At 53.8% G+C, this 13,294-nt stretch overlaps 2 protein-coding genes across 2 annotated transcripts in view; one reads left to right on the forward strand and one right to left on the reverse strand.

Annotated features, from left to right (window-relative positions):
- Positions 1 to 5,667: 5,667 nt before the first annotated feature.
- On the forward strand, positions 5,668 to 12,943 carry GRN (granulin precursor). Its single transcript, XM_077747721.1, has 13 exons — positions 5,668 to 5,744; positions 8,895 to 9,039; positions 9,163 to 9,288; positions 9,399 to 9,483; positions 9,958 to 10,070; positions 10,170 to 10,305; positions 10,429 to 10,523; positions 10,737 to 10,860; positions 11,136 to 11,233; positions 11,324 to 11,569; positions 11,814 to 12,047; positions 12,138 to 12,368; positions 12,478 to 12,943. Exons 2-13 carry the CDS (start codon positions 8,902 to 8,904, stop codon positions 12,613 to 12,615), a joined length of 1,764 nt encoding a protein of 587 aa, XP_077603847.1. The 5' UTR covers positions 5,668 to 5,744; positions 8,895 to 8,901; the 3' UTR covers positions 12,616 to 12,943.
- FAM171A2 (family with sequence similarity 171 member A2) overlaps positions 8,756 to 13,294 on the reverse strand; it is a 15,449-nt gene continuing 10,910 nt past the window's right edge. Inside the window, 5 exon segments of the mRNA XM_077747782.1 lie at positions 8,756 to 8,856; positions 9,826 to 10,077; positions 10,865 to 11,014; positions 12,064 to 12,073; positions 12,234 to 12,319. Coding sequence (XP_077603908.1) covers positions 8,756 to 8,856; positions 9,826 to 10,077; positions 10,865 to 11,014; positions 12,064 to 12,073; positions 12,234 to 12,319 — 599 coding nt within the window.

Below are 13,294 nucleotides of genomic sequence, written 5' to 3' on the forward strand. Positions count from 1 at the left end.
GGGGGAACCTCTTCACGAGGGAGGGAGACACGTCCAGGGACCTCTCGGTGCCAGGCTTCTCGGTGGAACCTCCGTCACTTTCGGTGCCTCGATACTGGCACCTGAGGTCATCCAGCTGGGGCTATGGTAGGAATAGAAACAGACCATATTTACAGAACATATTTATAACTTCTTAAACAAGAAGTGGGGGGAAAAGGCAGAAGCCACACAGGAAAAGATGGATCGCTAGATTCCAGATGGCATAACAAAGACACAACTTCTGACCACAGAAGAAAACATAAATAGGGGCACCTGGGTGGCTCAGTCAGTTAAATGTCCGACTTCAGCTCAGATCCTGATCTCACAGTTCGTGAGTTCAAGCCTCACATTGGGCTCTCTACTGTCAGCGCAGAGCCCACTTTGAATCCTCTGTCACTGCCTCCTCTTCCCTTCCCCTGCTCTCTCTGTCTCAAAAAGAAATAAACATCAAAAATAAACACCCCATAAACAACAATAAAAGACAAATGACAATTGGGAGTAGATGTCTGCAACATATAAAATATCCAGAATACATAAAGAGCTCTTGCAGTTCAATAAGAAAACGACAAACACTGAAGAAAAATAAACAAAGAATAATGTGATGGTTAGTTTTATGTGTCAACTTGGTGGATGTTTTTGGATGAGATTAACATTTAAATTGATAGATTTCGGCTGAAGCCATTTGCCCTCCATAAGGTGGGTGGGTCTCATCCAACCAGTTGAAGGCCTGAATAGAACACAAAAAACTGGCCTTTCCAAACAAGTAGAAATTCTCCAGTGGCTGCCTTTGGATTTATTCTGTGCCATTGGCTCTTTTGAGTCTGTTCAAAAGAGTAGACCCACTGCTGGCCCACACTTCAGATTTTGGACTTGTTCACTTCCATAATCATATGAGCCAATTCTATATAAATTTATATTAAATCTCTTTTTATATACACATCAATCGGTTCTGTTTCTCTGGAGAACCCTAACACAAATAAGAACAGGCAATTCACAGAAGAAATACATATGCAGAATAAGCCTATGAAAAAATGCTCAGCTTCCTGAGAGGTGGAGGGAATGCAGATAAAACAGGCGTGGAATATCTTTTGGCATTAGATTGGCAAAACATCTTTTTTGAAATGTTTATTTATTTATTTTGAGAGAGAGATAGAAAGCGAGCAGTGGAGGGGCAGAGAGAAAGGGAGACAGAGAATCCCAAGCAGGCTCTGTCTGCACTGTCAGCACAGAGCCTGATGCTGGGCTCGAACTCACAAACCATGAATGAGATCATGACCTGAGCCAAAATCAAGGATCAAATGCTTAACTGACTGAGCCACCCAGGTGCCCTGGCAAAATGTCTTTTAAACAGGCATAGTCAATGTTGGTGAGTATATGGAAAACACATTTCCCCAAATACTGTGACTGGGAGTGTAAATTGGAAAACATTTAAAGCAATTTGGCAGTAACATTTCAAATGTGCATATCCTTGGGGCATCTGGGTGGCTCAGTAGGTTAAGCGTCCGACTTCGACTCAGGTCATGAACTCGCAGTTTATGAGTTCGAGCCCTGCGTCAGGCTCTATGCTGATAGCTCAGAGCCTGGAGCCTGCTTCAGATTTTGTGTCTCCCTCTTTCTGTTCCTCTCCAACTCCCACTCTGTCTCTCTCAAAAATAAGTAAACATTAAAAATTAAAAAAAAAACAACACAAATATGCATATCCTTTACCCAGCAATGTTGCTTTTATCTATAGTGTGGAATAGTTGGCAACTGTCAAAAAGAAACTGAAAAATAAGTGTAAAGACATCCCATGTTCATGGATAGCAAGACTAAATATAATTATGTTGGCAATACACCCCAAATTGACCTACAGATTCAGTGTATTGCCTATCAAAATCTCAGCTGTCACCTTTGTGGAAACAGACTAAAATTCACATAGAGGGGCGCCTGGGTGGCTCAGTCGGTTAAGTGTCCGACTTCGGCTCAGGTCATGATCTCATGGTACGTGGGTTCGAGTCCCCTGTCCGGCTCTGTGCTGACAGCTAGCTCAGAGTCTGGAGCCTGTTTTGGATTCTGTGTCTCCCTCTCTCTCTGCCCCTCCCCTGTTCATGCTGTCTCTCTCTCAGAAATAAATAAAAACATTAAAAATTTTTTAAATAAAATAAAATAAAATTCACATAGAAATCGGAGGGACCCAGAATAGCCAACAATTTTGAAAAAGAAGTTGGAGGACCCCCTCTTCTCCCAATTTCAAAACAATGTAGTATTGGCATGAGGACAGATGTATAGATCGATGGAATAGAACTGAGAGTCCAGAAATAAAGCCTTACATTTAGTCAATTGGTTTTATCAAAGTTAAAAATCACAACCAAAGGGGGCTGGGAGGGCTCAGAGTGGATGCAAGGCACTACAGGGCAAACAAAGAGCTTGAGCTGAGTGTGAGGCAGGGAGAGGGGACAAAGAGCCCAACTCAGGGGTGGTGGCAGTGCAGTGGGGAGTGCCAGGGTGGAGGAAGTGTGTAGCAGCGGTGCTCAGCCTGGGGCTAGAGAGGGTCTGGGGAGTAAGAGAGGCTCCTACTGAGAATGGGGCAAATGGGGATGGACCCTTTGATGTCATATCTCTTTGTAACTCTGGAAGTTTCTTTTCAGTTGCTTCCTTTCAGTCCTCCCTGTTCAAAAAACGATGCACCCTCCTTAAAAGCAAAAAGCAGAGGGAGAGAGATTCCTAAATTGGAGAGTTTAAAGACATTAGAGTATTTCTTGAGGAATGTGAAAGATGTTCTGCAGTTTCGGGGGGAACTATACCCTATCCACTGAAGTGGAGTTTCACTGCATCCATTTTAACAAGTAAATGCATTTTGTTTACAGTAAATATATTTCACATTTCTTTGCCATAGTAATCAGAATAACTGCATAAGATTCAGATTTTTCTTTTCTTTTTTTTTTTTTTAAATGTTTTATTTATTTCTAGGAGAGAGAGAGAGAGAGACAGTNGACTGCATAAGATTCAGATTTTTCTTTTTTTTTTTTTAAATGTTTTATTTATTTCTAGGAGAGAGAGAGAGACAGTGTGAGCAGGGGAGGGTCAGAGAGAGAGGGAGTCACAGACCGAAACAGGCTCCAGGCTCTGAGCTGGCAGTCAGCACAGAGCCCGACGCCAGGCTCGAACCCACGAACCGCGAGATCATGACCTAAGCGAAAGTCGGACGCTTAACCGACTAAGCCACCCAGGCGCCCCAGATTCAGATTTTTCTAAAGCTTGGACTCATCAGTTGATTATGAATTACCTTGTCCTTTGAGAGTGATACCCACAGGGCCCATCGACTTACCCAGGACCGATTGCCCCTACATCCAATGTGTCTCGATGTTGAGTTTCTAAGTCCTTCTGTCTGTCTTTCGCATTTTTTTCTGTTGAATGCTTTTGATCCATGCTAAACCCAACGGGACTGCTTCCAGAAACTTCAGTGCACACATCTCCTGGTACTTCTGTAATCTACTGTTGCTGGGAAGTCAGAAAACATTTATTAAAAATATATGAAGTGGGGTGCTTGGCTGGCTTAGTTGCTAGAGCATGCAACTCTTGACCTCAGGGTGCTGTAGAGCCCCACGTATGTGTGTGTGTATATATGTATATGTGTGTATATGTATGTGTGTATATATGTATATGCGTATGTATATGTATATATGTGTATACACACATATGTAATATGTGTGTGTGTATATATATAGATATGTATAAAATAGGAGAAAAGAAGCTGTGTGTAGGAAATTTCGAGCTCTTTCTGGGAGACAGTTTATGGTCATTTGTAGAGGATTTTGCAACCTCAGCACTACTGATACTTCAGGCAGGATGATTTTTGTTGTGGGGGCTGTCCTTTGCATTATAGGATGTTTAGCAGCATCCCTGGCCTCTGCCTACTAGATGCCAGTAGCACCTCCCCTTTGTTGTGACAACCCAGAATATCTCCGCACACGTGCAAATTGCTCCTTTAAGGATGCTTTTCATGATACTTGTTTCAATCACTCCAGGTTTTTTCCTCGTTTATTTTTTAAATTATTTTTAATGTTTATTTATTTTTGAGAGAGTGGGGGGGAGGGGCGGGGGTGGGGAGAGACACAGAATCTAAAGCAGGCTCCAGGCTCTGAGCTCACAGCACAGAACTGGATGTGGGGCTCAAACCCACAAACTGTGAGATCATGACCTGAGCTGAAGTCCAAGTCAGACACTTAACCGACTGAGCCACCAGGCGCCCCACACTGCGTTTAGTTTTTAAATGGTTCTGTGTAGTTGTGATTAATAGGTTCATTTATTGAGTAGCCTAACATTTCATGAAAAGTGTGTGCATGCACTTTTTTAATGGAAGCAAGAGCTATACCCCCTTTCCTCAGGATACACAGGGAGGGAACGTGCACAAAGGTCACCAGCGGGCAGAATCTGGATTCTGACCCTCTCTAGCCCCAGGCTGAGCACCGCTGCTACACAATTCCTCCACCCTGGCACTCCCCCACTGCAGGCTGCCACCTCCCCTGAGTTGGGCTCTTTGTCTCCTCTCTCTCTCTGCCGCACACTCAGCTCAAGCTGTTTGCCCTGCAGTGCTCCACTCTGTAGAACCAAACGTGGCTCTTCCTCCCACGGCTGGCACGAGGCTTTCTCTGGGCATCTTCTCTCCCCTGGTGCATCTATCAACCATCTCGGCCTGAGCCAGGACCTTTGGCACTGGGCGCCTGGCCCTTTTTGCTGGTTCATCTGTTCCGTGTGGTACACTTCTCTCCAAACGGGCCATGTCAGTTCCTGGAAGGCAGGGATGACTCAGACGAGGAATCCGCTTCTACTGTGCACCCACCCCCAATCCAGCCTTGTGCCAGGCACCCAACAGCTCCTCAAGCCCACTGCATTGAACTCGGCATTTAATCCCTGTCCAAGGCTGCTCTTCCCATCTGGTTTCCGAAAGCTCTACCCACCCCCCAACCCCGACTAGGCAGTTCTCCAATCCCTCCCCACCTGCCAGTTACAATCCTCCCAGATTCAGCGTAAAAAGGTGCCCTTAAGTTAGAATTAAATCTTTTCCTCCCGACCGAGAGAGAGCCAGCCTACCACCTCTCCCCTACACATATCTGTAACACCTGGCACTTGACCTTGTATCTTCTGTTAGATCTAACGTGAGCCTGTCTCAACCTTCTCCACCCACTCATACCCCGCTGCGAGCACCCTAAGAAGGGGGCCTGAGAACTGTTTCTCCTTGCCCTCCCAATTCTCCTTCAACTCCTTTGGGGGCCTGGCTGCCCAGCATTTAATGAATTTGTTGAACAGAATAGAAACAGGTGCACAAATGTTCTTAATCCAGAAGCTGACATCCCGTAAAGGTCTTTGAACGCACTCTGTAAGGGGTGGCTCCCTTGTTGGTCAATGTCCTCAGACATGCGCTGCCCCACCTCGGGGTAAACTCTACCCGGCGCCGCAACTCGGCGGAGCTGGGCCCCGACGTCACATGATTCTCCAGTCACATGATACCGCAAAAAGTGGGGGAGGGTGGGAAGAGACGTAGGGAGGGAGGAAAGAGAATGGAGTAAGAAAGCAGCAGAGCTTCCAGGCTGGCCCCGCCTCTACATAGACAAGTAGCCAGTAGAAGCGCGATGTTCCGGACACCTGGCCAATGGAAATTGAGGTGGGCGGGCCATCGCGCTGCCAGGCCCTAGTCCGGGAGCTTCCCGGTCGCAGCTAACCAGCGAGCGCGGAGCCGGTTGCAGGTAAGGAGGGCGGCCGCGCAGGTCTCTCGCTTGCTCCTTCACAGGGCTCTGGCCAAGCGGACATGAGGGCTTGAGATTCCTCTGGAGTTTCCGGCGGAAGGCAAGAGAAGACTGGCTTAGAGAAACTCCTTTCGTGGTTTCCGATCCACTGGAGGCAGTTTTAGGGGGTGGGAGTAAGCGGTGACTGCAGTGACCCCCGTGAGAGAGGGGCCCGCTCCCTCTCCAGCATCCCCGGAAGCTGCAGCCCTTTCCCCCAAAGCTGGAGCCACTCTGTTCTTGAGCCGGTTCCGGCCGCGTCCCGGTGCTGGTGGTGGTTTGGGCGGGTGGCCCCCGGGCCCCTAGTCCCGGAGTTCAGAGGGCTGAGAGTGCGCTGGAGAGCCTGGCTCGTTCAAAGGGAGCAGCGACTTGGGAGTGGTGACTGAACCCCCAGTTTGAGCCTGACTCTCTCTTACTTCCTCTGGAGCCGGGTGGGACCAGCTAACTTCCGCCTCTCCCAGCCACTTTTCCTGCTCGCTCGCAGTTGGGTTCCCTCACCTTTTGGGAATCTCTCTCCTGACGTTCGGAGTTGGGGGCTGCCACCTAGTGGAGGTTGGCAGAGCTGGGGGCTTGCAGAGGCAGGCTCCTGTCCTTCCTCTCTGCTGTGGGCTGTGGGTGACAGAGGCTGCCATTCAGGACCCGACTGAGAGGAGTTAGGCTCCTTCTTCCCCCATCCCTGATCCCGAGTGTGCGCCCGCGTCTGTACATTTGTATTCACTGGAAGTATTCGCTGTATTCCCTAACCTTAGGATACCAAGGACGGAAAGTATGCATAAATAAATCACTAGGGTGTTCAGTGGTCTGAGGTCTGTGCAGACAGGCACCCCTTCTGGCTTAAGCCAGGGTAGCAGGATGGCCTATGAAGGGTTGAGGTTGGGCTCCCAAGAAGCAGGTGGGACCTAGATGCCTTGCCTGGGAGCTGTGGGTGTGCGTGACAGAGTGAAAGGGGCCAAGGCCCAGGATCAGCCCGGCAATGGCCTCCTAGAAATGATCTTTGAGCTCGGAATGGGGCACTGAGGAAAGCCAGGTGAGGGAGAGAGGGTGCCCGTGTCTGGGCGAGTGTAAGTCCTCGCCACACATAGTGTGCATGTCCACCCACGGACTCATGGGGAAACTGAGGCCCAGAGGCAGGAAGCTACTTTTGAGGCTCTCACGACCCGCGTGGCAATTCTAGGACTAGCACTCAAGTGCGGTATCCAGGCAGCCCCTGAACTTCTCGTTTCTGTTCTGCCTTGTCCACCTGCTCGGAAAATGCTTGTCTCCCTCCTCTACTTGGACCCCAGGCCTCTAGTCTCCTGGGGTTTGGGGTCCATTCCTGGGCACTGTCCATGGTGCCACTTTGTGAAACAAGCGCAGGTCCAGTATGCTTTGGAGCCAGCAAAGCCTGTTGTCTCCATGACTTGATATAGGACAGAGTCCTGTTACGGACCATCTCTGAGCTTCGGTTTCCTCCTTTGAAAAGCAAAGGAAATACTTACTACTTAGGATGGTTGTTGCAAAGAACAAAAAGAAAATAATACAGTATTGTAACTGGCCCACCAGACAGTCAGCAAACATTACCGTTTTTGCCCGTCTAGGCAGGGTAACATCTCCTGGGCCCATCCCATTGAACTAGTGGGGCTGGCTGAGCTTGGGGACGAGTCATTTAGGAAGTGAGAGGCCCCACAGAGATTGATGATCGGTTTCTTCAGCTGTCGCAGCTGGGTGGGCCAATGTGGTCCTCTCCACAAACTGCTGAGTTTCAGCTTTGGGGTAGGGGGAGAGGCAGGGGTTGGAAGTGGTATGTTTGAGGACCCTGAAAGTTCCGGTGGTGTTGAGGGGGGGTCCCTTAGAACACAGGTAGCTCAAAGGCTAGCCCAGCCTACGCATCCCCTTCCCTGGGTGCAGGGGGACAGTCAGTGGGCAGGTGTGGCTGGCCTCTGGGGAAGGCAGTTCACATTACACTGGCTACCACACTTCCCGTTTCACTACTTTCTCAACTGAATGGTTTCCCATGTCATCATGTGACACCCCCAGCTCGCCCCCACCAGGCCTTAGCAGGTGTGACCATGGCATCAGACAAGGAGGCATCTGGAGGGTCTGGCTGGGGAAGTGGAACCCTGGCCTTTCTTCAGGAGGACTCCCTCTTTGCTCCTCAGACCAGTCTTCCCATGACTGCTGATGCCTCCTCACCACCTCCTCCAGAGGTGACCCATGTCCCTACAGATCAGACCCCCAAGTTTTCCTTTCATACGCCCACATCTTTTTTTTTTAAGATTTAATTTAAAAATTTTATTTATTTATTTATTTTTAAATTTCTAGAGAGACAGCATGAGCAGGGGAGGGGCAGAGAGAGAGGGAGACACAGAATCTGAAGCAAGCACCAGGCTCTGAGCTAGCTGTCAGCACAGAGCCTGACGCGGGGCTTGAACCCACGAACCGTGAGATCATGACCAGAGCCGAAGTCAGACGCTTAACCGACTGAGCCACCCAGGCACCCCTTTATTTATTTTTTTAATGTAATCTCTACACCCAACATGGGGCTCAAACCTGCAACCCTGAGATCAAGAGTCGTATGCCCTACTGACAAAGCTCTCACACGCCTACATCTTTACACGCTTACCCACAGAGATTGAGGCATTTAGTCACATTTTGGGGACACAGATTTTTTTTTTAATGTTTTTATTTATCGAGAGAGAGAGAGAGACAGAGTGTGAGTGGGGGAGGGGGAGGAAGAGGGGGAGACACAGAATCCGAAGTCGGCATCAGGTTCAGTGCTGCCAGCACAGAGCCTGATGCAGGGCTTGAACTCACAAATCGCAATTTCATGACCTGAGCCAAAGACGGACACTCAACTGACTGAGCCACCCAGGCGACCCTGGGGACACAGACTGACACATGTACTTGCATCAGTATTCATGCTCATCACTGTACACATGCTGGTGCACGTGCGACACACATGGAGAACACACACAGGAAGCTGAATCTTGGGGCCCTCATCTTTTTTCCTGCGGGGACAAGGAGTTGTTGGAGAGGCTCAGGTGGCATCTGGCCTTGGCCTGGGCTGGACTGGCCCCAGAATCCAGAGTCACATGGGCTTACACTAGTCGCCAAAGGCCTTGTGGTATTTTGCAGGCGGACCATGTGGACTCTGGTGAGCTGGGTGGCCTTAGTGGCGGGGCTGGTGGCTGGAACACAGTGCCCAGATGGTCAGTTCTGCCCTGTGGCCTGCTGCCTGGGCCCGGGAGGAGTCGGCTACAGCTGCTGCAGCCCTGTTCTGGTGAGTGCCCTTCAACCCAGGCGAGGGCTGGCACCCGGGGGCTCCCGAAGGGTCACCTTAGTTTGGCCAGAGGAAGGGGCCGAGCTTGGGTCCTTCAGCTTATTGTCTCCTCTCACTTTCCAGGGCAAGGGGCCCACGGTGCTGAGCAGGCACCTGGGCAGACCCTGCAGAATAGATGCCCATTGCTCTCCTGGCTACTCCTGCCTCCTCACCGTCTCAGGGACCTCCAGCTGCTGCCCGTTCCCAGAGGTGAGGGCGCCATTAGCTCAAAAGAGGGGCTCAAGTCTTCATTTAGACGTTTCCTCCACTCACCCCAGGTATAAAGGCCTCATCAATGCAGGTGTCTCTGTGTCCCCCAGGCCGTGTCGTGTGGTGATGGCCGCCACTGCTGCCCACGGGGCTACCACTGCAGCGCTGACGGGCGGTCCTGCTTCCAAAGAGCAGGTGCGGCAGGGGTGGAGATGGAGGGCAGGCAGATGGGTGGCATGTGGAGGCTGGACTGCCCAGGAACCCAGCCATCTGGGTGACCTGATTCCTGACCTTGTGTCCTCATTCCTGTGGCATCTGTACGAAGCCACGCCTTTGCTCTGGACAGAGGGGCACACTAGGCTGGGAAGGGGCAGGGGAGAATGCCAGCCTCCAGGCCCAGGGCCAGGCACCCGGAGGGTAGAGAGAGGCCAAGCTGGGCTGGTTGAAGGCCAACCCAGGCAGTGGATGCCCCTGCCCGGTGCCATGTTGCTGAGGTGATGACTGGCTTGTGGGAAGAGGGGCTTAGGAGTGCCTCACCCAGCCCTGGTGCCAGCCCCCTAGCCCGCCTGTAGCCGGGCCTGCAGGCCCTGGTGCCAGCTGCCCCTCGAGTTACGGGGGTAATGGCTTTCACGGACCGGGTTGGCGAATCCTGAGTCATCCTGTTCACAGATACCAACCCCTTGGGTGCCGTCCAGTGCCCCGATGGCCGGTTCGAATGCCCCAACTCCTCCACGTGCTGCTCGATGCTAGATGGGTCCTGGGGATGCTGCCCCATGCCCCAGGTAACAGCTTCGGGAAGATGGGGGGCGAGGGGGGGAGCAGTAGGGGCAGAGCAAGGGGCTGGAGGGAACAAAGACAGAATCGGAAGCATCTCTCGTCAGGCGTCTTGCTGTGAAGACAAGGTGCACTGCTGCCCCCACGGCACCTCCTGTGACCTGGCTCACGCCCGCTGCCTCACAGCCACGGGCACCCGCCCCCTGGCAAAGAAGATCCCTGCACAGAGGAGTAACCGGGCAGGTTAGGAGGTGGGAGAGTGTGGGCTTGGGGGTTGGAAGTGGGGCGAGGCCTCGTCTGGCTCCCAGCTGGGGAAAGGTCCCCCCCACCATCTTGGCTGCCTGGCACGTCTCTGTCCCCTTCTAGTGGTCCTGTGCCCCGACGCACAGTCCCAGTGCCCTGATGGCTCTACCTGCTGCGAGCTGCCTAGTGGGAAGTACGGCTGCTGCCCGATACCTGATGTGAGTGAGGGGCTCTGTGCCCCACAGCCACCCGGCTGGACACCTGAGGACTCCAGGGGGTGGGGCGGGCTGGCAGGCTGTTGGGAGCCTGGCTGCTCAGGACGCGGGCCGCCCCCTAGCGGGGGATCGAGGCAGTGTCCGCTGTCTCCTGGCTCCTCCCTGAGAGCTGACTGAGACGGGAAGTCACAAAGCCCTTCCCCCACCCCCACCCAGGCTGTCTGCTGCTTGGACCACCTGCACTGTTGTCCCAAGGACACCGTGTGTGACTTGGTCCAGAGCAAGTGCCTCTCCAAGGAGAACGCTACGGACCTCCTCACTAAGCTGCCAGCTCACGCAGGTACCAGACTCCGGCCACAGACCCCGTTCCACCTGCACCGTGAGCAGCAGCTCTCCGCCACATTGTTCCAGGAACAGATACGGGGGTGGGGGACTGATGGCCACGTGGGTTCCACAGGGCAGGCACAGCCCCTTTCCTCCATGCTGATCATTGCCTTCGGATCACCGCGGGGGCAGCCTTAATGCCCTCTCCATCCTCAACATCGGGCTCGAGGGTTAGGTACCCCAAGGGTTCCCGGTGCCACTGCTGACCTGTCGTCCTTGCATTCCTCACAGTGCAGGAGGTGAAGTGTGACATGGAGGTGAGCTGCCCAGACGGCTACACCTGCTGCCGCCTACAGTCAGGGGCCTGGGGCTGCTGCCCTTTCACCCAGGTACCCAGGAGCAGTGGGTGGGCTGGACTGAGCAGAAGGCGGCAGCCAGCTGGGCCCCTGTGCCCACTGTCCCCTGTCCATCTACCCTAGGCTGTGTGCTGTGAGGACCATGTACACTGTTGCCCGGCCGGGTTCAAATGTGACACGGCGAAGGGTACCTGTAAGCAGCAGGCCCAGCAGGCGCCCTGGGTGGTGCAGGCCCTAGCCCGCCTCCGCCTGCCGAAACCCCAGGCCGTGGGGGACGATGTCCCTTGTGATAACGTCACGAGCTGTCCCTCCTCCAATACCTGCTGTCAACTCTCGTCTGGGGAGTGGGGCTGCTGTCCTGCCCCGGAGGTGTGTGGGGAGGGGGACAGCTTGGGGGGGGAGGGACAGTGTCTTGGCCTGGGTGGGTGGTCAGAGGTGCTTTGCTCCTCTGTCCTCTGCCTGGCCCGCGGGTGGCACACCAGCTCTGTCAGATTCCATCCCAGCAGAGGAGTTGGGAGCATGGGAGGGGGTCAGGGTAGGCAGGAGCCTTCTGTCCCACATAGTAGCTTCTGAAACCATTCTTATCTGCCATTCCCCCCCCACACACACACAGGCTGTCTGCTGCTCAGACCACGAGCATTGCTGCCCCCATGGCTACACGTGCTTGGCTGAGGGGCAGTGTCAGAAGGGGGACAAGGTGGTGACTGGATTAGAGAAGATGCCCGCCCGCCGGGGTTCCCTGTCTCACCGCAGAGACATGGGCTGCGACCAGCACACCAGCTGCCCCGTGGGGCAGACCTGCTGCCCAAGCCTGAGTGGGGGCTGGGCCTGCTGCCAGTTGCCTCACGTGAGTACCCACCCACCTGTCTCAGACTGGGGGAGCGGAGGCCCCCTGGGGAGAGGGGAAGGGCCTTTACTGCCACTCTGTCCCTCCCAGGCCGTGTGCTGCGAGGACCGCCAGCACTGCTGCCCGGCTGGGTACACCTGCAACGTGAAGGCCCGATCCTGTGAAAAGGAGGCTGACTCTGCGCACCTTGCCGCCCGCCTGGTCCATGGCCCTCGCGTGGGTGCGGGGAACATGGAATGTGGGGGCCGTCACTTTTGCCACGATAACCAGACCTGCTGCCAAGTTAGCGGAGGGGGCTGGGCCTGCTGTCCCTATCGCCAGGTCAGTGCCACCTTCCCCCCTCCCCGCCCCCTGCCCCTCTCTGGGCTGGGTGTCTGTGGGAGCCGGGGCCTGCTGTGACCAGGTCTGACTCCCCTCTCCGGCCATCCAGGGAATCTGCTGTGCGGATCAGCGTCACTGCTGCCCTGCTGGCTTCCGATGTGGGGGCAAGGGCAGCAAGTGTCTGCGCAGGAAGAGCCTGAGCTGGGACATGTCCTTGAAGGAGCCAGCCCCGAGACAGCTGCTGTGAGACTGAGAACTGAAGACACCTTGCAGCCCTCGGGCCCCTGCTCGGAGGGCGCCCACTGCTCAGGCCTCCCCAGCACCTCTACCCCCACCGAATTCTTCTGGATTCCCCCATTCTGAGTCCCTCCCCCCTTCATGGGAGGTGGGGCCTCAATCTAAGGCCTTCTCTGTCTCCAGGAGGGCTGTGGCGAAAGCCATGTTACAAGCTGCCATCCCCTCCCCCAGTTTCCGTGGACCCTGTGGCCAGGTGCTCTTCCCTATCCACAGGGGTGTGTGTGTGTGTGTGTGTGTGTGTACGCGTACGTGTGCTGCAGTAAAGTTTGTACACTTTCTTAATAGTGTCTGATTTGGCCACCCTGCCTGCCCTGCGCAAGGACCCCCATCCCGTGTCCACATTCCCCAACCCCACAGAAAGACCCACACGGAGTTAATCTCACCAGTTTTATATTTGCTGTTACCCACAGCAATCCCATCACATTACCCCCCTAGTCCCCAGAGCCGCCCCAGCCACCAGCCCTGTGACTTCGTAGCCCAGAGGTGGGCTAGTCAGCAAGCAGCATCCCCTCCCCTCCCGGGGGGTCCACAGAGAAGGCCCCCTCCCTTCCCAGCCCTCACACTAGCTGCTGAGGCCGGTTGCCCCTCCTGCTTTCCCACGATAGATCTTTCTATGTACAGCCACGTTT

The sequence above is a fragment of the Crocuta crocuta genome, unplaced genomic scaffold (assembly GCF_008692635.1).
Source record: "Crocuta crocuta isolate KB4526 unplaced genomic scaffold, BGI_CrCroc_1.0 scaffold289, whole genome shotgun sequence".
Taxonomy (NCBI): Eukaryota; Metazoa; Chordata; class Mammalia; order Carnivora; family Hyaenidae; genus Crocuta; species Crocuta crocuta.

Bases quoted from the DNA above. Each gene is read 5' to 3' on its own strand.
- GRN (XM_077747721.1), top strand. From the start codon at position 8,902: ATGTGGACTCTGGTGAGCTGGGTGGCCTTAGTGGCGGGGCTGGTGGCT. The intron at 11,234-11,323 runs GTACCCAGGAGC...CATCTACCCTAG, and splicing joins GCTGCTGCCCTTTCACCCAG to GCTGTGTGCTGTGAGGACCA. The intron at 11,570-11,813 runs GTGTGTGGGGAG...ACACACACACAG, and splicing joins GCTGCTGTCCTGCCCCGGAG to GCTGTCTGCTGCTCAGACCA.